Source organism: Haematobia irritans, chromosome 4 (assembly GCF_050003625.1).
Source record: "Haematobia irritans isolate KBUSLIRL chromosome 4, ASM5000362v1, whole genome shotgun sequence".
Lineage (NCBI taxonomy): Eukaryota > Metazoa > Arthropoda > Insecta > Diptera > Muscidae > Haematobia > Haematobia irritans.
The window spans coordinates 73,112,245-73,136,976 of NC_134400.1; the positions used below are offsets into that span (position 1 = coordinate 73,112,245).

Genomic DNA, 24,732 nt, shown 5'->3' on the forward strand with positions numbered 1-24,732 from the left:
GCCATTAACTGTTGTGTATTAATTTGTCGTTGTCGAAAACATTTGAGGCAATTATGAGTCAGATTTCGAATCAGATTTCTTGCACCAATAATCCAATAGGTTTGACGGGCAATAACAAACAAGGCCGATACTCCGGGATGCAGATTTTTCTCATGAAGGTTTTGTAAAATCAATTTGGTTATTCGGCTACATTTTGGCAAGATTATTGGATATTTTGAAGCATTATCTAGTTCTGAGTTACGTAGGCGCCCACCTACCCGTAACAAGCCGCTGCCGTCTATGAAGGGGTGTAGTTTTGCTAATGAAGATGTTGTACTTACTAGGCGTTTACTTTGTAATAGCGTGCGCTCTTCGCTAAAGGCATCTTGGGCATACTTTGTCAGAATCAGTTCGGCGTGTTTAAAGTTGTTGAACGAAATATTCGGCGATTTTATTTGGTGTGGATATCTAGTGGCATTGATGAAATTGAAGATGTAGGCTACGACACGTATTAGTTTATTCCATTTCGAAATGCGGTGTACCAATTCATGTAGTGGATTATAGTCATTCACTGTTGAGACCAGAACTTTTGAAGAAAGTTTAAAGGCAGAAAGTGCGTCAGGATCTGTAATTACATCAAATGAATTAGAACAGTTATTCATATTACTGATTTGGAATGGGTCCCTCAGCCATTGTGGGCCCTTCCACCAAAGATCAAAGCAACGAAGTGTTGATACAGGCATCCCTCTTGAGGCACAGTCGGCCGGATTTTCTTTAGAGGCAACATGATTCCAAAACTTACGAGGCAATATTTCCAATATTTCTGATGTTCTGTTGGCTTCGAATGTCTTTAACTTAATGGGTGGTTGAGATAGCCAACACAAAACAATTGTTGAATCACACCAAGCTCGTATATCAATTGATTTGTGTGGCAAGGCTTCTTTTATTCTTTTGAGTAGACAAGATAAAATAAGAGCTCCGCATAATTCAAGACACGGCAACGATTTTTGTTTGATGGGAGCTACCCTTGTTTTAGCAGCAATGAGTTTGACATGAGTATGACCAGTGTCGTCTAAGAATCGACAATAAACTGCGGCAGAGTATGCGTGTATGGAAGCATCCGAGAAACCATGCAGCTCCAATTTTGTAACATCATTTAAAATGTATCGTGGAAGTGTAAAATCTTGAATAGAAATTAAATCTTGTCGAAATGTAGTCCATTGACGTGTAAGATTTTCAGGAAGAGGTTCATCCCACGATAGCTTGTGTGACCATAGTTCTCTTAGTAGAATTTTAAATTGTATTACCACAGGAGATAATAAACCCATGGGATCAAATATACGTGATACATCAGATAGTACCTGCCTTTTTGTTGCGACTGGATTTTTGTGAGTTCTATATGATACCCCAGTTGATCTGACGATGGTCTCCAAAAAATACCGAGCACCTTTTTTACATCCTTTTCGGAAGCTGCAAAAAACAATTGATCTTGTGTACTATCTGATATACTCACGCAATTTGAAACCCATTTCCTTAGTTCCAGGCCTGCTTGGGCTAGTAGATTTACCAAATTGTCACGTATGAAAACGATTTCTTCTTCCGTTTGTGCCCCGGTAATAACATCATCTACATAAAAGTCCTCCATCACCACCTTCGATGCAATGGGGAACTTGGATTTATAATCATAGGCTAACTGCTCCAACACTCGTACTGAAAGATATGGCGCACAAGATGTGCCATATGTAACCGTGCATAAAATGTAATGTTGTACCTCGTGTAACGGCGACTCTCTCCATACAATACGTTGATAATTTTTGTGATGTTCAGATATCCATATTTGTCTGAACATTTTTACTATGTCGGCTGAGAAAACATACCTGTGGAAACGAAATCTCAAACAAACAGCAAATAAGTCCCGTTGTATACTTGGCCCAATGTGCAAGTTATTATTAAGCGATACACCGTTGGAATCTTGAAATGAGCCATCAAACACGACTCTAATTTTTTCTCCCAAAACTGGATGATGGGGTAGATAAAAAACTCTACCATCAGTAACATTAATCTCATGAGGTTTGAGTTTACGCATATGTCCCAATTTTTCATAATCTCGCATAAAACCAATATACTTATCTCGAATTGCTGGATTTCGTTGAAGCCTTCTTTCGACAGCATAGAATCGAGATAGCGCACCATTTAGTGTATTTCCAAATATTGGGTTTTCATTTTTAAAAGGCAACTGAACTACGTACTTACCATCACTTGCACGCGAGTGAGTGGTTTGAAAGTGCGTCTCTCTGGTTTGAAAGTGTCATCTAGATCGGCTTTAGTATGGTGTTCAATTTCTTCTAGTTCCCAAAAGCTTCGAAGGCAACGATCAATATCCACGGTGGTAACAAGTGTAGTAGTTTGGTTGTAAATTTGCTCTGTCTCAGCACAAGTTACAACCCATCCAAAAATTGTTGAAATTGCAATAGTATTGCCCTGTGAATCAATACGTTTGTTGAATGTGAAAATGTTCCAAATATGTTCTAGGCCAAATAAAATATCAATCTGTGACGAAATGTTATATGTGGGGTCAGCAAGAGGCAAATCCATAAGTTGATTTTTGATCATATTTTCAAAGCTGTAGCCAGGAAGAGATGCAGTTATTTTAGGCAAAACATGTACCTTGGCGTTAATCGATTGCTCAGAGATGCGTGAACGTACGAATATTTGACATAAACCCCGAGTTTTCTCGGCTTTAATTGATGAAATACCATTACAATTATTTTTGAGGGATATCTTTGAAGGCCTAGACGTTGAGCACAACTCTCAGTGATAAAAGACAGCTTTGAAGTGGTATCTAATAAAGCTCGACATGTTATAAACTTTCCAAAGCGATCTCTGACATAAATAGAAGCAGTAGGCATGATAAATTCTTTGTCTGACGTAACGAAATGGGACATGCAACGTTAGCGGTAGTGGACCACTGAATATTGGCACTAGCTGTATTATTAGAAGAAGACGGTGATTCAGGGGGTGAAGACTCCGAAACTTGACCGGGTAAATATGTAGGTTCATGATCATTACTCGGAAGATGTAGGAGTGAATGATGTCTTCGATGACATTGCTTGCATCTACCTTTTGATGCACAGTTGGAAACCGCATGACCCTGTCTAAGACAATTATAACATAGTGCAGATTCTTCTACGAAGTGACGGCGCTCATTAATATCTTTTTGCAGAAATGTGGGACATGTAAAGATTAAATGGTCGGGAGACTTGCACAATAAACAGCTGGGTTTTGCTTTAGTACTCACCAGACATTTTGTATGGTTACCTTGTGACTTGCCTGAATGACTGTGCTTGGATTGATGAGCCTGTTTCTTTGCACACAATTCAACCTCTTCGCAGCGATTGTCTAAGAATTCAAAAAAATCGTTAATGGTAGGAAGTGGATTATCTCGACTCTCACGAATCCACTTGCTCTTTGATTCAGGATCAAGTTTAGATACCAATAAATAGATTAACCACCAATCTCTTTCATCTTTACCTATAGCATCAAGACCACGAAGTATTTCATTTGCCCCGTCAGATATTTTTCTCATGATTGCAGCATTTTCCGTCGATATTGATGGTAGGGCCATAAATGCTTCTATGAAAGAAGTAACAATTTGCTTAGGGCGATCATACCTATCATTGAGCCTTGTCCAAGTTGTTTGAAAAGCAGTTTCGGTTACCGGAATATGTTGTATTAATCTTGCGGCATCTTCTTTGAGTAGCGACTTCAGGTAATGAAACTTTTGAATATTTGATATTCCTTTTGATCCTATAGCGCTCTCAAAAAGATCTTTAAAACTTGGCCAATCTTTGTATGTCCCTGTAAAAAATGGAATATTTATGCGAGGTAAATCATTTTCTTTAGGATGGCTAGTCGTTGAAAGTTTTTCCAAAAATGCAGCCTGTTGATCTGCCAACTTTGCTATTGCTCCCGAGTTGGCTGTACTTTCATTCAAAGTAGGGGCATATTGTGATTTTAAAGCATACAGTTTACCACGCGCTGAAAGGTATTTCTCTTCGTAGCTTGCAAAATCAGCCTCCGGGTCCGCAAAAGTTTCCACATCTTTGAATTTGTATAAATCGTCTGTTAATTTTACAAACGCTTGCCAAACCTCTTCCAAACGCTCCAAGCGGCTAACCACATCATCGAAAGTTGTTTCTGCGGATGGAACCTGAGCAAACGCCAAAGCACGAGTAATTGAGCCTTTCAAGCGACCTCTGGTCATCGTCAAGGAATTCATTTCTTCCGACATGATGTGTTATTTTTTACTTTAATTTGCACAATAACTTCGTTTTTCGATTTTGATAGTTGTGGAATTCCAGATTTTATTAAATGACTGGATGATCCGGTTCCAGAAGGACCAACACTTATGGTGAGGAATAAAACAAATGTTTAGTTTGAATTTTATTACACCATAAGGTAGATTTATTTACAATTTGTTGAAGACTTTATTCGCGAGTGTTCACTTGTTTCAATCAATGGGCGAAGCTAAAGTGATTTTTGATTTCATTGTTCAATTCTAGTGTACCAAATTTAAAGCGGTACTTCATTCATTATTTTATCAATGATATTTCAAAGTCATTCATATTTTCTACATACGTATAAAGTATTGCTTAAGCTTACTCTTTTTCATTCATAGGTTTACATTCATTGATATTAACAGTTTTTTAAAGCAACAACAACATATTCATATTAGTAAAGTAATATAAAAAACAACAATAACAATACTCATTGAGAATCATTCTACGTGAGATTATTAAAGTGACAAGAGCAATGAGTATAATTATGAATGAGAACAAAGTGTTATATTTATGAATGAGAGCAATGTGTTATACACAACGAGAAATATGTGTAATGTCCAACTAATTCGGTCATGTCCATCGGACACTTTTCCTTGAAGTCACACCTTCAAGCTGCCTTCAACATTGGACAAAGATTGTAAGAGAAGGTGGCATGAAGAATTGCATTCTGATGACTAAACCAAAAGGGCTGGGAGCCATTGAGCACTAGCATTCAGTCGGTTTGGGGGGGTTCGGGCCCATTTGGTTTGGCACAACTTACAACCAGGGACATAAATAAAGTTTTATAGACTCCCGTTTTCATTTAAAGGATGGATGGAAATTGCAAAATTGTTCTAAAATGAACCTCAGATAAAATAACCCCACAATATATTCGGTTGGAATTAAACTAAAACAACTTAATGAAAGGTGGAATGAAATATAACCGTCAATTCGATTCTTTAATTAGGGATTCCGGATGGAGTTGGAATCCTTGGCCTCAAAACCCTGACCCTTCCATGGTATTATTGGCAAATAGATTTATAATACCCCAGTAGTGAATTACACCCCCAGTTCTAACTCACCCCCTTGCAGAAAATAATAACAACTTAAGCACTCATAGTTTTCATTATATAACTATATTCAAAAAATCATAAAAATCGATATGACAAACACAGCGGCCATAATATATTTCATGAGGAACTAGTTTTGTTGAAATTCAATTGTTTTCTTTATCTTACAAAATACTTATTTCCTATGCACTAAATTTTACTATTCTTCTTAAAAGTTCAAATGGAAAACAAAATACCAAAATCGATTTTATCTTCTTTAAAAAAAGTCGTATGCAAAATTTTTAATTATAATATTCTACCGAAAAAGAAAATAAATAGGTTTTAAATAACTTACTTTTTGTTTCTTTTAAGCCAGGTTAATTGGTTGGTTAGGACCATGATGCAAGTCGAAAATCCGTCGAGGCCTCGATAAATTAATTCTTTCCTGGTTGATGATGTGGTACTTAGCTAGATTTGAATTAAGATTATTTGTTAATTACTAATTTTGCATAGCGCTCTGATAGGTAATTCCATTTTCCTTTTCATATTAATTCAGTTAATTAATTTTTGATATTAATTTTTTTTTATTACGTTGACGGACTAATTTCAATGGTCGGTTCTGGGATTCGAACTAAGATCAATAAAATTTGCATAAACTATACACGAGCTGTTAACCCACTGGGCCACAGGCCATTGTTATGTTAAAGTGCCGAATTACAGACAATGAGTTGGTGGTCAAAACAGGTTGTGGTGAAATGTAGAACTGTAGCTGTTAGCGTTTAACAGAGCACCGTACCAGAGAGCGACATTACAAAAGGGGGCTCTCGTTTGCTGAATAAACTAGAGCGGCTATGTAAAACTTATAATTTTTCAAAAAATTAGGTCGGCTGGTGAATGGTTTCACAGGTGAAGTTGTTTTTTCGGTGCTCCCCCGGAGTACATCCAAAATAAGTCTCCTTACCAGGGGACTTTGATTCCCCATAGGCGAGGAGGTTTTCAACAACACGGCCGGCTGCACTGATATAATCCTGAAATAATGATCTTCATATATTTCACGCGTGTCACATTATGGTCATCAATCACACTTACCTCTGCATGCAAAAATGCAATATCACTTTTTCTGGATAACCAGACACGAAAATAGGTTATATGTTCACCAATCGATCTAGGATCACAAGGAATCTAAAGTTCCTCAAGTTATATATGAAGAATAATGTAACACAGGTGCTATAGGGGTATCCTAAAATAAAATTTCCATGGTCACATTTGACAAATTTGCAAATCACAGGAAATCACCTTAATAATCAACACGAATAGATTAATTGGAACAAATTCAATGATTTCCTTCTTACAAACGTTTATGATTACCACGAAATAACAAGATTTAATTCAACATTCGTACACCATTTAAATCATTTAACTTTACTTCGTGAAATTATTAAACAAAACAAGTCTTCCGGGGTTAAAGTGCTTCGCCAGCGTCAACTGACCAAAAGAAACAGAAAAATTTGGTGTGCCTGCGAAGAGGTCTTACAAAAAGTCTTCGTATACCCATTATTACCGAAGAGAAAAATATTTTAGCAAGTACAAAAATAAACTGTCAAACAACTCAAATTCTGAGTGACTATTTGTTTTTTTTTCCTACTCTAACGATATACCATCGGGTATTTTTTTCCTTTTTTTTGCTTCCTAATCCGCATTATCCAAGTCCAATAAAGATAAAAAATAAAAATATTTCCAACCGAGCGAGAATTAGAACCTGGGCCTTCGGCGTTCTAGGCGAATGCTCTACCACTGTGCTATTGCAGGTCAGGATTTACCGACGACTCTGTTTGGAGTATCTAACATGTAGGGATTCTGTGTCTCTAGCAGTGCAATAACATGTAACAAATGTAATGTGTAACTGCTGCGTACACTGAAAAAACAGTGAACCCTTTTCCATTGCAAAATGAACTAAACTGTAGTACTATTGACCATGATTTAGCCCTTAAGATTTTTTTCAACTTGTCTAGTTTATAATTTTCTTAAATTTTAGTTCATCTATAACATTGTAGTTTAGTTCATTTTTACAACACCATAAGATTTATATACCCCTACCAAGTTAAAAAGTCAGTATTATTTTGGTTTACTTGCTTATTTTGTGAGAAACCCGATAATAAAAATTGGTTAACAGTCTCTTTAAAATGTCGACGACTAAACTATTTTTAAATCAATCATTCCACAGTACAGAGAAATTAAATAATTAAAGGAACAACAAACCGTTTTACTATTATGAAAATGTTCATACATTAAAATTAAACTTTCTTTAAGCAAAAGTACTTTATTATAAAAACTTATGATGAAAGTTCTTAATACAATGTTTTTTGTGAATAAAAATTATGACCACGTGGAACAGAGAGTAGTTCATTTGAACTCGCTGTTTGGACATTTTGACTTATCCTTTTTTTATTCAACGTAGGTAATTTTTTCACATATCTTGCTGGAAAAAAATGGAAACAATAATGGAAATTGTTAAAAATTAACACCATGTAATGAAATATAATTTTTAATTCTTCATTTTAGCTTGTAACTTACCATATTTGGGGGCATTTTATCAAATGGTGTAAGGAATTCAACTTTTCTTTGGAAAACGTATCTCATAAAATTTGTACCTGAAACAATTAGAGAAATAATGAAGTGTTATATATAAAGTCATAAAACTGTTTGTTATCGATGTGAAGGATATAATAAAATAAATATTCTAGTTAAAAGAAAGCCAACGTTCTAATATAAAACTTACCAATTCTCTATTAAATTGTACGCTGAGGGGAAATATAAAAAGTTGTCCAAATTTATTTGGGTTACTCTGAAATTAAATATTTATTTTTTACATTAAATAAAATTATTAAATAGGTTTTAAAAAAATCTAATGAAAAAAATAATAATATGCATAAAAAACCAAATATTCTTGATAAAAGAAAGTTAAAGAATCCTTACCAATTCACTATTAAATTACAAGCAAAGGAGTACTAACAATGTTTCCAAATTTTTAATGGGTTACTCTGAAATTAAATATTTGTCTTTTACATTAAAAATATTACATTGCTTTCCAAAAAAAATTGATTAAAGAAATACTAAAATAAGGCATTAAAAACCTGTAATTTTGATGATAAAAAGGTCACATAAACGTAAATATTCTAGTTGAAATAAAGCCAATTTTTAAAAGAAATCTTACCAATTCTCTATTTTGTAAATTTGTTCGAATCCATCTGGAGTTGCTCTGAAATTAAATATTGTTTTACAACAAAGAAAAACATTGAACTGGTTTCCAAAAAAATTAATTAACAAATAATAATATACATAAAAAATATTCTTTTTAAAAGAAAGTCATATTAAAAAGATACTTACCAATTTATGAATAAACTATACGCTGAGATATAACAAAAATTTTTCACATTCATCTGGAATTGAATATTAATTTTTATATAGAATAATGAAAATTTCAATACACTTTCAATTTCAACATATTTTCCTAAATATTCGTAATAACTTTTTTCTAAACTACCGATAAAATATTAATAACTTTCATTTAAAAGGTTTAATACACAAACACCAATATATGTCTCAAAATTCCAAAATATTCCATGCCTTTATATTCCCTTGTTGCATACCTACTTAAAAAATGCAACAGCCCACGCCAACGCCAACTATACAACTGAAGCATGCCAAACAAAACCAAGCAAAGCCAAAACATTCCTACAACAACAAAAACACATGTGCCTTTATTGAAAACAACACCTCATCCAGCCAAATAAACCATCCGCGAATAACAAACACACACACACAAACCACTAAATGGACAAAAATAAAAACAACCCCACGCTCATGTATACACAACAAAACTCAAGTAACATCATCTTTACATTAATCTCATTCCACTATGCCGATAAAGATCTATGTACTATGCATTAGTTCATAGCATCTGCTGACAATTTACTCTAAGAATAATATTCGTAAAGGCACACCAGTTTATGAACGATGAAACGTTTAAGTTAAAATTTGCAAAATTTTCATGAAATGTTATCTACCATTTTTGACGAAAATGTCTATAAATTTAATTACATGTGAACTAAAAATATTTCATTGGGTAATTTTTTACCAACAATTATTAACTATAGGAATTGTCAGTAAGAAATTCCTATCCACTTTCAAGTTCATTTTTCGTAAAAAAATATTTTCTCATACAAAAAAATCTTATAGTAAATTGCACTTATTATTTAGAAAATACTTTACATTTCACAAGTAGATTTATAACATGACAAACGAATTTTTAACTACCAGTTAAGAAATTTTTTAAGGAAATGTCCATCGTATTTTGTAGGCCATGAACTAAACGATTGCTACTTAGAATTTGTAAAATTTCCTTTCGAGTAGTTAATTTTCGTTGAAGATACGAAAAATGAACTAAAATTCTGGAAAATTCTTGTAATAAATTATTGTAAAAATCTTCTTAAATTTACGAGACACTTTTTTTTCTGTGTAGCAGCAAGCATATATACACACAACATTGCCATAAGCAAGCAGGTCGTATTATATATGAGATGCAGATTCCTTCTGAGATAGATTTCCCTTCAAACAAATTCTGTTGCATTTACCATCATCACATATGTAATATAACAAATAGACAGCTAAACATGAATGAAGTAAATAATAATAAATTTGAAGCGAGCACAGTGTGGATTAAAAGTACGTTCACCACCATAACTTCTCAGATCATCGCTACATCAGTTTCAGATTGGCTGTTCGTACTCCAAAGACCATATTTCCGCCAAATGTTAGGAAAGCTGATTGGAATAGGTATAGGGAATCGTTCAATTTGATGATACCGGAAATGCCGGAGACAAATATGAGCACTGTGCAAGATATCGAACACGTGGAGCGGATTACTAAGGCCTTCAACATTTCACTGAAAGCTGCTTGCCCTAGAGGAAAGCCAAGGGGAAAAAATCGGTCGCCATGGTGGACTACGGAGTTAAGTAATATGAGGAAATCCTGCAGGAAGCTCTTTAACAAAGCAAAGTCCACAAGAGCTCCGGAGGATTGGGACACTTACAAGATGAATCTGAGAGCATATAAACGAGAACTGAGAAGGTCTCAACAAAACTCTTGGGATGATTACTGTAGCAGTATTGAGAATACGTCAGAGGCTTCCAGACTACGGAAGGTTCTAGCATCCACCAACTCCGCTCCAGGTTTCATTAAAACATCGGAGGGCAATTGGACAACGTCCAGTGAGGAGACGCTGGAGGTACTATTGGACACACATTTTCCTGGAAATCAGACGGTTGAACCATGTACTGGCGGTGCCACAGTTGCTCAGCGGTCGTTTCCTGTCGAGGAAATTGTATCGGAAACTAGAATAAGATGGGCGCTAAATAGCTTTGGACCATTCAAATCCCCCGGACCTGATGGAATTACTCCGGCGGAGTTACAGGCAGTGTCTGAAAGAATTATCCCCTGGTTGACGGTGATATATAAACGATGTGTAAACTTTTGTTTCCCTCCAGAAAATGGAGGGAAACAAAAGTCGTCTTCATACCTAAAGCAGGAAAAGCCTCTCACTCGAGTGCGAAGGATTTCCGACCAATCAGCTTATCCTCATTCCTACTTAAGACCCTGGAGAGGATGATAGACATGTATCTTAGAACTAGCGTGGATTCAAGTTTGTTCTCGAAACGACAGCATGCATACTCGAAGGGCAGGTCTACTGAGACCGCATTGCATGAACTAGTCAGCTTTATTGAAAGCTATCTGTCAAAGAATACACAATCGTGGCGTTTCTAGACATCGAAGGGGCGTTCAATAATGTCCATCCGAGCTCGATATTAAATGGACTGACAACTCTGAATGTTGATCCAGGTATACTTAGGCTGTTAGACGAACTTCTAATAAAGAGACGTATTTCAGCCACACTAGGGCAAGCAAACATACAAAGGTATGTGAACAGAGGCACTCCCCAAGGAGCAGTTCTATCACCTATTCTTTGGAATGTTGCTATAAACAACCTTCTGGTTTCCCTAGAAAAAGAAAGGATAAAAGTGGTGGCATACGCAGATGATGTGGCGCTAGCAGTCAGGGGAAAATTCCCATCCACAATCAGAGATATTATACAGAGAGCTCTCCGGATGACTGAGAAATGGGCGAAAGATTATGGTCTTGGTGTAAATCCAGCAAAGACAGAACTAGTCATGTACTGCAAAGATCGCAAAACTCCCACGGTTAGGCCCATTTCCTTAGGTGGTACTGAAATTCCTTTTGGTGAGTGTGCAAAATACCTTGGCGTTATTTTGGACAGGAAGCTGAATTTTAGGCTTAATATTGAAGAGAGGGCGAGAAAAGCCACGGTAGCTTTGTACTCGTGCAAAAAGGCAATAGGGAAAAAGTGGGGACTAAGACCAAAAATTGTGCATTGGCTATACACGGCAGTAGTTAGACCTATAATGCTATATGGTGTTGTAGTCTGGTGGCCGGCACTTCAGAAACCGACTTGTTTAGATAAAGTTCAGCGTATGGCGAGCTTATGTATCTCAGGCGCATTTAGTAAGACAGGAACAGACTCCCTTAATGTCATGCTACATCTATTGCCTTTAGACATTTTGGCCAAACAGTCAGCTGCAACAACGGCTGTGCGGTTGCGCGAGCTATCGCTGTGGTCGGAAAAAATGTACGGTCATAGTTCGGTCCTCAAAGTAATGCCAGATGTGCCTAACGTAGTGGATTACACCCTGGCAAAACCACTTTTCGACAAAAAGTTTGAAACTCTAATTCCCAAAAGTGAGGCGTGGTGTACACAGACCCCGGGGAATAAAAGATATATAGATTTCTATACTGATGGCTCCAAATTGAATGGACAAGTGGGGTTCGGAGTATATTCTAAAGATCAGGAAATTCGAATAGCGAAAAGATTACCTAATCACTGTAGTGTTTTTCAGGCTGAAATATTGGCAATAAGAGAGGTGGTGAATAAAATCCTTGGACTCTGTGTTCCTTAACTCGAAAACGGCCATAGACTGCCGCAAATCTCTCAACGAGATGGCTGAGCAGTACAATATTCACCTAATATGGGTGCCTGGCCATAGGAACATACCGGGGAACTGCGAAGCAGATGTGTTAGCAAGGCTAGGAACTACCTTACATATTCCAGTGGAACTAGAATCTGTTGGTATGCCTCTGGCCACCTGCAAGCTCTTACTGCGTGAGAAGGCTGTTATGATGGCCAATGTTCGATGGGAAAATTGCAAGGGTTGTAACGACACCAAGCAAATATGGCCCCATTTAAACTTAATCCGCACACTAGATATGCTAGTGTTCTCAAACCGTCAGATAGCACTCCTGACATCTGCTATAACGGGTCGTAGGCGAATTTGCAAAAACTATAGGTGCGAAGTATAATGTCTATTGTATAAGCTGTCATGATGTGGAGGAAAAGGAATCAATTAAACACCTCTTGTGTGAGTGTCCTGCTTTTTGTGTAAGGCGTAAGTGAATTTTAGGAGCATATAGCTTTAGATTACTGGCTGACCTGGAAAACGTTAACTTAAGCAGTTTATTAATGTTTTTGGAGCAATCTGGGTGGTTCCACAAAAGTAAATAATAGAGAAGGTTCAGTGGCTAAGACTAGAAGTGCCCATATGTAATAGGTACTTTTAGTTAAATGTGGTATCACAATGGACTGAATAGTCTAAGTGAGCCTGAAATTTAATCGGGCTGCCACTTTAACCTAACCTAACCTAACCAAGTGTGCCAAATTTTATTGAAATCGGTTCAGATTTAGATATAGCTCCCATATATAGCTTTCGCCCGATTTACACTCATATGAACACAGAGGCCAATTTTTAACTCCGATTTAGTTGAAATTTTGCACAGGGAGTAGAATTAGCATTGTAGCTATGCGTGCCAAATTTGGTTGAAATCGGTTCAGATTTAGATATAGCTCCCATATATATGTTTTTCTGATTTGGACAAAAATGGTCAAAATACCAACATTTTCCTTGTACAATCGCCACTGCTTAGTCGAAAAGTTGTAAAAATGACTCTAATTTTCCTCATCTTCTAAAACATATATATCGAGCGATAAATCATAAATAAACTTTTGCGAAGTTTCCTTAAAATTTCTTCAGATTTAAATGTTTCCCATATTTATACCCTTCACCACTACTGTGGTACAGGGTATAATAAGTTTGTGCATTTGTATGTAACGCCAAGAAATAGTGGTCATAGACCCATCTTTTAGTATACCGATCGGCTTAGAATTAAATTCTGAGTCGATTTAGCGATGTCCGTCTGTCTGTCTGTCCGTCTGTCTGTATATGTAATTTTGTGCACAAAGTAAGCTAAGTCCGATCGTCTTCAAATTTGGCATAGGGCCGTTTCTTGGGACAGAGACAATCGCTATTGGTTCAGATTTAGATATAGCTGCCGTATATATTTATCCCCGATTTGGTCATAGTTAGCTTGTTTATCAACCGATTTTCTTGAAATACCGTACATCCAAATATTTTATGAATCTCGAAAATCTTGCAAAATATCAGCCAAATCGGTTCAGATTTAGATATAGCTCCCATATATATCTTCCGTCCGATTTAGACTCATATGACCACAGAGGCCAAAGTTTACTACCGATCTCCGTGAAATTTTGCACAGAGGGTAGAATTGACATTCTACCAATGCTTGGTAAATTTGATTGAAATCGGTTTAAATTTAGATATAGCTCCTATATATATCTTTCGTCCGATTTGAACTTATATGGCCACAAATGCCAGAGTTTTGCCGTGATTTGCTTCAAATTTTGCACAAGGGGTACGTTTAATAGTATCGTTAAGTGTGTCAAATTTTGTTTAAATCGGTTCAGATTTAGATATAGCTCACATATATATCTTTCGCCTGATTTGGACTTATATGGTCTCAAAAGCCAGAGTTTTGCCCTGGCTTACTTAAAATTTTGCACAAGCGGTACTTTTAACGATACTATTGTATGTGCCAAATATGGTCAAAATCGATTCAGATTTAGATATAGCTCCCATATATATCTTTCATCCGATTTAAACTTATATGGCCTCAAAATCCAGGGTTTTGCCGTTATTTGCTTCAAATTTGGCACAAGGAGTACGTTTAGTAGTGTCGGTAATTGTGCCAAATTTGGTTGAAATCGGTTCAGATTTAGATATGGCTCCCATATATATCTTCCGTCCGATTTGCACTCATATGACCAGGGGGCCAAAGTTATACTCCCATTTACGTGAAATTTCGTATAGAGAGCAGAATTGAGGTCTGAGAACAATAAAAAGTCGCTGGGGGCCAGATCTGGAGAATACGGTGGGGGGGGGGGGGCGGTTCGAAGCCCAATTCATGAATTTTTGCCATCGATCTCAATGACTTGTGGTACGGTGCGTTGTCTTGGTGGAACAACACTTTTTTCTTCATATGGGGCCGTTTTGCCGCGATTTCGACATTCAAACGCTCCAATAACGCCATATAATAGTCACTGTTGATGGTTTTTCCCTTCTCAAGATAATCGATAAAAATTATTCCATGCGCATCCCAAAAAAACAGAGGCCATTACGTTGCCAGCGGACTTTTGAGTCTTTCCACGCTTCGGAGACGGTTCACCGGTCGCTGTCCACTCAGCCGACTGTCGATTGGACTCAGAAGTGTAGTGATGGAGCCATGTTTCATCCATTGTCACATATCGACGGAAAACTCGGGTGTATTACGAGTTAACAGCTGCAACACCGCCCAGAATCATCAACACGTTGTTTTTGGTCAAATGTGAGCTCGCGCGGCACCCATTTTGCACAGAGCTTCCGCATATCCAAATATTCATGAATGATATGACCAACACCTTCCTTTGATATCTTTAAGGCCTCTGCTATCTCAATCAACTTCATTTTAGGTCATTCAAAATCATTTTGTGGATTTTTTTGATGTTTTCGTCGGTAACCACATCTTTCGGGCGTCCACTGCGTTCACCATCCTCCGTGCTCATTTCACCACGCTTGAATTTTGCATACCAACCAATTATTGTTGATTTCCCTGGGGCAGAGTCCGGAAACTCATTATCAAGCCAAGTTTTTGCTTTCACCGTATTTTTTCCCTTCAGAAAACAGTATTTTATCAAAACACGAAATTCCTTTTTTCGCTCTCTATCTCACAAACTAATTGACTTACAGACGTCAAATTTTGACGCGAATCATTTGAAGGTTGGTACTATATAAAAATAATATGCATTTAATACTAGCGACGCCATCTATGTGTCAGACCGGTGACTTATCAGCCAACCTGTTACGTACACCAGAGTTGGGGAAATACTGTTACACATTTTAGACATTTTCAATGGAAGTTTCCTCCAATTAACTGGATAGCGTTAGCCGATTTAAATTTTAATTCTAGAGATCTTGTAGAAGTAAAAAAATTGTCTCCTTTGTATAGCTTCCAGCAAATGTGAAATAGTTGAGATGGTAACACAAATTTTGGCCTACATAGGGGTGAAGGGTATATATTGTCGGCCCCGCCCGACTTTAGACTTTACTTACTTGTTTTTTACTAACATTGTGTTCTACCCTAGTGCATTAGCCGACTTAAGTTTTGAGTCTATAGATTTTGTAGAAGTCTATCAAATTCTGTCCAGATCGAGTGATATTTAAATTTATGTATTTGGGACAAACCTTTATATATAGCATCCAACACGGATGTTATATGGTATCGAAAATTTAGATCTACAAAGTGGTGCAGGGTATAATATAGTCGGCCCCGCCCGACTTTAGACTTTCCTTACTTGTTAATAATGGGATTTTGGTCTTGTGGGATTGCCAGCCATTTGGCCAATAGTCAGCAGCAACAACGGCTGCGCGATCTATCGCTGCGTTCGAAAAAATGGTACGGTCACAGTTCGATCCTCAAAATAATGCAAGATACGTCTAACGTAGTGGACTACACTCTGGCGAAACCACTTTTTGACGAAAAGTTTGAAACTCTCTCAACAGTGATGCGTAGTGCACACAAACCCCTGGGAGTAAACGATATATAGATTTCTTCACTGATGGCTCCAAATTGGATGATTTCGGAGTATATTCTAAAGATCTGGAACTTCGAACAGCGAAAAGATCACTGTATTGTTATTCAATAAACTAGAAACTACCTAAAATATTCCAGATTAACTAGAATCTGTTGATATACCTCTGGCTACCAGCAAGCTCTTGCTGCATGAGAAGGCTGTTATGATGGCAAATGTTCGTTGGGAGAATTGCAAGGGTTGTAACGACACCAAGGAAATATGGTCCCATTTAAACATAAACCGCAAACTAGATATGCTAGTGTTCTCAAGACGTCAGATATCACTCCTGGTATCTGCTATAACGGGCCGCTGCCTGATAGGCGAATTTGCAAAATCTATTGGCGCGAAGTATAATGACTACTGTATGGGCGGTCATTATGCAGAAGAAAAGGAATCAATTAAACATCTTTTGTGTGAGTGTCCTGCATTTTGTGTAAGGCGTAAGCGAATTTTAGGGAATTTTAGATTACTGGCGGACCTGGAAAACGTTAACTTAAGCAATCTGCTAATGTTTTTGAAACAATCTGATTCTTTCAGCAGTAGAAAATAATCGAGAAGGTTCAGCGGATAAAACTAGAAGTGCCCATATGTAATAGGAACTTTTAGTTAATGTAGTATTACAATGGACTTAATAGTCTAAGTGAGCCTGAAACTTAATCGGGCTGCCACTTTAACCTATCCTATCATTGTTCGTTAACGTATATTCTCTTTTCCGCTCTATTTTCTTTTCTCCGAATACACATTTTAGTATACAAATATAAAATAATATGTATACTTAAGCTTATGAAATTTTTGCATTAAAACCTTTTAAACCTTTCACTACCGATGTCCACTTAGAAGGACATTCGAAATAGAAACCAAATTCTATTGTCCCACTTAGTTTTGATTTACTTCTCGATGTTATTTTAAATTAGAGGCTTTAATCTAAAGCTATAAATATTGTAAGGTCTAAAATACACTTATATAAACTTCTTTAACAATAAACGAAAAATACGAAAATTTGAGACAATTTGTCTACTGTATGTTTCTAGTAAATGGACATTTATACAAAAACTATAGCTGATACTTTTTCGGGTTCTTTTTTATTTTTTCTCACACTTTGAAAAATATCAAGTTTGTAGAACAAGCTCATATAGCTCTTGAAGTACAATTTTTGTTTTACTGTTAGTACAAGTAAAAACAGAAGAAAAATAAAAGTTTTTAACATTAGGTTTATTTCGGTAGTGAAAGGATTACATATGTGTCCCAAACATTATACGGTATTTTGTAGTTAAAAATATTGTGCTAAAAATGCAGCTCGAAAGACATTGTTTTTACAGCGGAGCATATAAAAAAATACTTTTTTATACGTGTATTAAATTCCTTTTACAAACTGAATTATTTTTCTTTTTCCAGCATCAACTTATAACTGGTGTTTTACGCTGGCGAGCAACTACATCTCCGGATCATATTTTATTCACTCTTCTGAATTCCAAAGGTAAGTTTTTATTACATTGTTCATATCATCTGAAGGCGTGAAATTTAAAGCTATATTAATACACTTGGGTAAGTCGGTCCGATACGACGTTATCATTTTTTTCACTAGAATTACTATGAAAAGAACAGATCATCATGTTGGAATTGACACGTAGATAGAGGTTGGACGTGTTTTAATATGTTCTGTGAGATGCGAAGTACGAGGGCGGTTCGGAAACTTCTTAGCCTATCAATGAAAGAGAATAGTTAATTGTTCAAAAATATTTTATTTTTCAATATAATCTCCTGAAACTTCAATACACTTATTCCAACGCTTTTCTAGCAATTCTATCCCTTGATTAAAATAGTTTTCCTCAAAGTCTTCAAAATAGTGGTTTACAACTGTAGTTGCATCCTCATTTGAGGTAAAACGCTTGCCAGCAGGGAATTTTTTTAGATTTGGGAACAAGTAAAAGTCACTGGGATCTAAATTAGGAGAATAAGGTGGGTGGTCAAGCAACTCGTACGTTAATTCGTTGATTTTAGCCATTGTTAAAACACTCTTGTGCGCCGGTGCGTTGTCTTGATGAAAATTATTTTTTCTGTTGTAAGCCAGGACGTTTTTCTCGAATTTGTACATTTAATTGATCCAAGAGGTTGCAATAGTACCCTGAATTTATTGTTTTACCCTTTTGCAGATATTCAATCAATAAAATACCTTTGAAGTCCCAAAAAACCGTTGCCATAACCTTACCAGCCGATTGAATTGTTTTTACCTTCTTTGGGGCACTTCCTCCAGCTTCAATCCATTGTTTGGATTGCTCTTTTGTCTCTGGAGTATAGTGGTGGATCCATGTTTCATCAACAGTTATGAAACGACGCTTAAAATCCATGTTATTTCGCTTAAAACGATCCGAACAAGCTTGAGAAATGTTCATTCTTATGCGTTTTTGATCGACTGTTAGCAAATGCGGCACGCATCTTGCTGAAAGCTTTTTCATCTGAAGTTCTTCATGCACAATTGAATGGACTCGATCGAAGTCCGATACATAGTTTTGACAGACTCTTTTAGGTGTCACAAACTTTGATTCAGTCCTCTCTGTTGGAACTACCTCTGGTTTACGCTTGGGTCGTGAATCTACTACCTTAATGGTTTCGAACAAGTTTAGCTCCAAGGGCCACTCTTCTTCAAAATCGAAAACTTGGGATGGACATCCTTCAAAATGCCAGAACCTCTGACCCATATTTGGGCTTGTTCCATAAAATCTGTCCCAAGGAGAGTACGATTGTTTTTATCTTCAGGAAATATGAGAAACTTTATATTGAGACGATCTTGCAAATAGTTGTCAGGAATTTTCGAACGTTCGTTGATCTGTCGGCCAGTGTTGTTTGGCAATCCACCGTCTCGAATTCACAACCTTTGTACTCCATGATTCGCTTCAAATTAGAACTGGCAACACTTGTCTTGGCACCGGAGTCGAAAAATGCTTGACCAGGCACGCCGAAAAGCTCAACATTAACCACATTCCCAAAGAGTTGAAACTTACAGCCACCGTAGCGCTCTTACGTGGTATTTTACTACATTTTGGACAGTTTGATCTGCAACCATAGCATGCTAATTTCGGTTTTAAAGCATCGGCTTTGGCTTCCGCCGCGGCTTCGGTGACAACATTCTTCCGCTTGAAACAGTTCTCAGAGAGGTGTCCCTTCTTTCGACAAAATGTACACCTTTTAGGACCGCCCTGGGGACCTCCTTCACCATCCTCAGAGTTCACCACCTTGCGTTCACGAATACCTGCTCGGCCTCTCTCGCATCTGCTAGCAACTCATCAAATGTGGCTACCTTATGGCGATACACCCTCTCTCTAATTTGGGCGTGTAACATATGTCTAAGTGAATGATGTGGCCGGGATATTTGGGAATTGGAGTCTCGCCCAATCGAGGTTCGTTAGGGTGCCTCTCATATTTACTCTTTTTACAGACTGAACACAACTTAGTGACTCTTTTAATTTTATTAGTCATGCCTGGGAAATAATATTTCTCCAGGATTTGGATTTTGTTTTCCTTATCATTTCGATGTGCCCTGTTGTGAGTTTCGATAATTATATTCTCTTGATCGTTGTCGGATATGATATCCTCCACGATCATTTGAGTAAACCGACATTTATAGTGAATGAAATTTTCCGGGTATATTTCTTGAATAAGTCCCATAACGTTTTCAGGCGTCTTAATTCCGTTGATGACTGATGGATTCAAATATCTTTTCAGAATATTGAGTAGTTTCTGTCCAGTATAACGAGGTTCAGTTATAATATGTCTATGAAATCCTGGGAAAATAATCTTAAATTGGTATGATGAGGTTTCGCCCATATTTAAGAGAATTTGATTCCTAAACACATTAATAGGGGTTTCTACGCTAGGTATGAGATTCTCGGATGAGCTCTCTGCACTGTGCTGCGTAGGTGTCAGTGAATTGACTTGTGTCATTCTTGATAGCGCATCTGCCACTATGTTTTGCTTTCCTGGCTTATATCGCAATTCGTAATTGTACTCCTCTAGAATGCACTTCCATCTCTTCATTTTCGAGTTAGTATTTTTATTACTCAATGCATAAGTCAAGGGTTGATGATCGGTGTAGATAATCACCTTCCTTGTTCCGTATAAGTAATTTTTTAGGGATGTCAAGGCCCATATTATGGCCAGCATTTCCCTTTCATTCGTCGCATAATTCTCTTCGGACCTTCCCAACGTTCTAGAGATAAAAGCTATTGGTTTCCCTTTTTGGCTTAGGACCGCTCCTAACGCCACGTTTGATGCGTCGGTCGTTAGTTCGAATTCCTCTTCGAAATTGGGGTACGATAGTAGAACGTCTTGAGATATTAGAGCATTCCGAAGTTCGTTAAACGATTTTACGGCATTTTCATCCAAGGTCACCGGTATTTGGCTAGAAGCGTTTTTCGAAATTCGTCCTTCCTCTCCTCTGAGCAATTGTGTTAGAGGTTTTGCTATATCGGCATAGCCTCTTACGAATCGTCTATAGTAGCCGGACAGTCCAAGAAAGGAACGAAGCTCCTTAAGTGTCTTCGGGATGGCGCATTTTGTAATTGCCTCAACCTTCTTCGGGTTGGTCCTGATGCCATCCTTTGATACGACGAATCCTAAGAACTCTACCTCATTTCTGAAAAACGAACATTTTTCAAGTTGTATTTTCATATTGGAATCTTCGAGTATTCTGAACACCTCGTCGATGTGTCTAATATGAGATGCTTCGTCCTTGCTGAAAATTATGATATCATCAACGTATACGAAGCAGAATTTCCCAATACAGTTCCTAAGAATATCATCCAGCGTTCGTTGGAATATTGCCGGAGCATTCTTTAAGCCGAACGGTAGCCTGTTGAATTCATATTTACCATTATTTATGGAAAAGGCAGTTTTCTGTTTATCCTGCTCTCTGAGTGGAATCTGGTGGAATCCACTTTTTAAATCTATAACGGTAAAGTACGGGTTTCCTCCCAGGTTGGATAAAACTTCCGTAACCTCGGGAATAGGATACTTATCGGGTATCGTAACGGAATTAAGTTTTCGAAAGTCAACCACGAGTCTGTACTTCCTATTACCAGAGCTATCCTCCTTCTTCGGCACTATCCATATTGGAGAGTTGTAGGGAGATCTCGAGGGCCTTATTATACCATCACGCAAAAGGCGGTTGATCTCTGTCTCGACAACTTCTTTTAAAGCCATTGGGTAGGGGTAACTCTTCGCATAAATAGGTGACTCGTTAGTAGTCCTTATCTCACCTACCACGACGCTGGTGTATGTCAATTTTTCATCTGGGTCCGAAAAGAGATTGCGATGTCGATGAGCAATACTCTGTAACGACCTCTTTTGTGTCTCTGACGCGTGGTCGGCTAGTAGTTGTAATTTATTGACATTTCTGGATATCCGCTGCTTAATAGCGACTTTCTTACCATTTTTCATCACAAAGAAGTCTTCTGCCGTGTGAATGACCACTGACAGTTCCTTCATACTGTCATTACCTAGTATTGCATCGAATGACTTTAAGCCAGGTAATAAGAAAAATTTAATAGGATTTTCGCCGCTACCGAATAGGCTTATGAATGTATGTTCCGAGATTTCTACCTCTCCTCCTACAGAGTGTACATTAAAGGATTCGGTATTTTTCCTCGGATTTTTGACGAGTTCTGGTTTTATATAATTCTTGCTGCTTCCGGTGTCCAATAAAAATTCTATAATTTTTCCGTTCCTCAGTCTGGCCTGGAAGTAAGGCAGCGAGGAACGCCCTAATCTAAAAAATGGACATCTAAGAAATCGGACGGAATGTCGTCTGGTCCATTGTCTTCGTTTGTCAAATCTGTCTCGTCATAATATTCAGGATACTCGTTTATATTTTCCGTTGGCCCATGTAAATGGTCATCTTCGAGAATTTCATTATCGGTGTTTCCGATATTCACGTGAAAGTTACGTTGGATTTTATTAACCGGCGCTTGCACGGAAGACTGCGCAGGTCTTTTATAAACTTGTTGAGGTCTCATCTGCATGGATGTATCGACATCCATGGGTTCTGGTTGCCTCTGAGCACGTTGGAAGGGATGTCCTGAAAAATTATTTGGTCTAGGGAATTGTGGTCTAGGTTGATAGGATTGGGTCTGATGGTGGTTTCTTTGATTAAAAGAATTGAAAGGAATTACTTGTGGTTTAGGGAACGCATTGGAATTATTCTGTTGGGCTATTGGAGTATTCCTCCAGCGATTTGTTGGAATATTAGCCAGTTCTGGATAGAACTTTCTATTTCCAGGCCCAGCCAATTTTACATCGTCTCTACGCGATCCTTTGTGAGCATATTCTCTTCTAAACGTCATATTGTCTAGTTTCATGCACAAATGCAATGCTTGCGGTAGGGATGTCGGCTCCGTTACGCTGAGGAGTTTAGGGAGATCGCCGTTAAGTCCTCGAATAAATGTATCGAGAGCTTTTTCGCGATAGGTGTCCGTCATTGCCTTGAGGCTGTTATTATCTAATTCCAAACAGGATATTTTATCCAAAATCAGAGATAACATCTGATACACTTCCTGGTAGAATTCAGTAACGGTTTTATGCCCTTGACATAGGACGTTCATCTGATACTCGAGCGTCCCTATGTCCCTTCTGTCCGAATAATGGGCCATAAGGCATTTTCGTATTTTATTCCAGTCAAGGGGAGTTCGATACGATTCTAAAGCCGTATCAGCGTCTCCAACGATTTTCGTACGGATAGTGTGAATAATGGCGTAGTACCTGCCGGTTCCTTTGAGTGACGAATAAAGCTCAAAGACCCTTTCTACGGACTTCCTCCAAGAGCTAAATTCTCCTGGTTTCCCAGAGAATTCCCTAATCGATTTAACTATATCTGGCACTCTGTCTAGTTCCTCCAACCTCGAGGATACGCATCCTACAGGTATGTCAGAATCGTCGTCCGTATTGAAATTCTGTCCTGTTATTATACTAGTCACTAACCTGGTAATTTCCTCTCGCTGGCTATCACTGAGCCCTACATTATTCCCTGGATTAGAACGGCTTACAGTTATATTGCCTAGCTTGTTTGTTATCTCCTCGATAGTTTCATTCATCGTGAGCAAAATATTTTTAATAGTTAAAGAGATGTAACAGAAAATTTATTTTTTTATAAGTTTATATGACAATTTTTCTTTTTAATCAATTATATAAAATTTTCGGAAGAATGGATTTATTACTTAATTAATTAATTAATTAATGAATTGTAAATTTTATATTGCAAAAATATCTTGTTATAATCGTACAGAATTTGAAATTCTTACATTAGTATTAATAATCCTCATATTTGGTGGTGGCTGCTCCGTGATGGCTGCTTCAGGTTGTAAAGATCGCCTTCTTCTCAGATAGCAATTTGAAAAAGCTTTTTTTTGTTTGCAATGCTCGAAAGTTTTTTTCCTTTTATTTTATTCACAAAAGTCTCTTCTTCTTCACAAATTATTACTTTGTAAATTTTACGTTTTGTCTTTTTTTATGTCCGTGTTTGAATTATTTAATTTTCCTTTTTTTTTTTTAATCTTTCACTTTGTAAATTTTTTGTGTTGTCCTTTTTTTTATGTCCGTGTTTGAATTATTTAATTTTCCTTTCTTTAATCTTTCACTTCATAAAATTGTTCTTTTTATTTTGTATTTAAAAAAATGTCTTCACTTATAATTTTGTTAAAATTATTTAGTTTTCCTTTTTTTTTTAGTCTTTCACTTCATAAAATTGTTCTTTTTATTTTGTATTGTATAGAAAATGTCTCCGCTTAGATTTTTTTGTTTTTATTTTTACACTAAAACTACTGTGTCCGCGAACGCGAGCTTCAGGGGCTGTGCATATCTTCACTCCGTTTTGTACTTAAACTACTAAGGGGCCCGTCTGAAGACTTGACTTATTTTCGTTATCGTGCCCGTCCCTGCTCGGGCGCCAATTAAACTTCTTTAAATTGAAAGTTTAAAAAAAATATTTTTTTCTGCCACAAACTTCCGTTTATGAGCAGAGTTCTTTATTTATGGACGTTTGATACGAAAAAGCGCTAATTCTTAATGCTACCCTGACTTTATACTATATTCTGCACTCGTGGCTAGTGTTCCTTGTTGTTGGGTGTTGGGTTGTCGGTCATCGGCGCGTGTAGCTGTGTCAGCGTCTGTGGCTTGTTGATGTTATTCGGACAATGCATTGCCTAACCTGGTGGGAAATGCATTGTCAGCTATGTCCCACTTGAATTGTAATATTGTTTATAAAGCATAAATTAATTCATAGCGTGCTTGGTGTTAACTGGTG

The 24,732-nt window shown here is 37.2% G+C and overlaps 1 protein-coding gene and 1 long non-coding RNA gene across 2 annotated transcripts in view; one reads left to right on the forward strand and one right to left on the reverse strand.

Annotated features, from left to right (window-relative positions):
* The window catches only part of DIP2 (disco-interacting protein 2), a 635,079-nt gene that overhangs the window by 512,954 nt on the left and 97,393 nt on the right, over window positions 1-24,732 (forward strand). Inside the window, 1 exon segment of the mRNA XM_075305884.1 lies at window positions 17,835-17,916. Within this exon segment, the coding sequence (XP_075161999.1) occupies window positions 17,835-17,916 (82 nt within the window).
* On the reverse strand, window positions 7,642-8,607 carry LOC142234712 (uncharacterized). Its single transcript, XR_012721692.1, has 4 exons — window positions 8,562-8,607; window positions 8,324-8,388; window positions 8,127-8,192; window positions 7,642-7,998 (listed from the first exon to the last, which is right to left on the reverse strand). It is a non-coding gene; the product is annotated as an uncharacterized LOC142234712 (long non-coding RNA).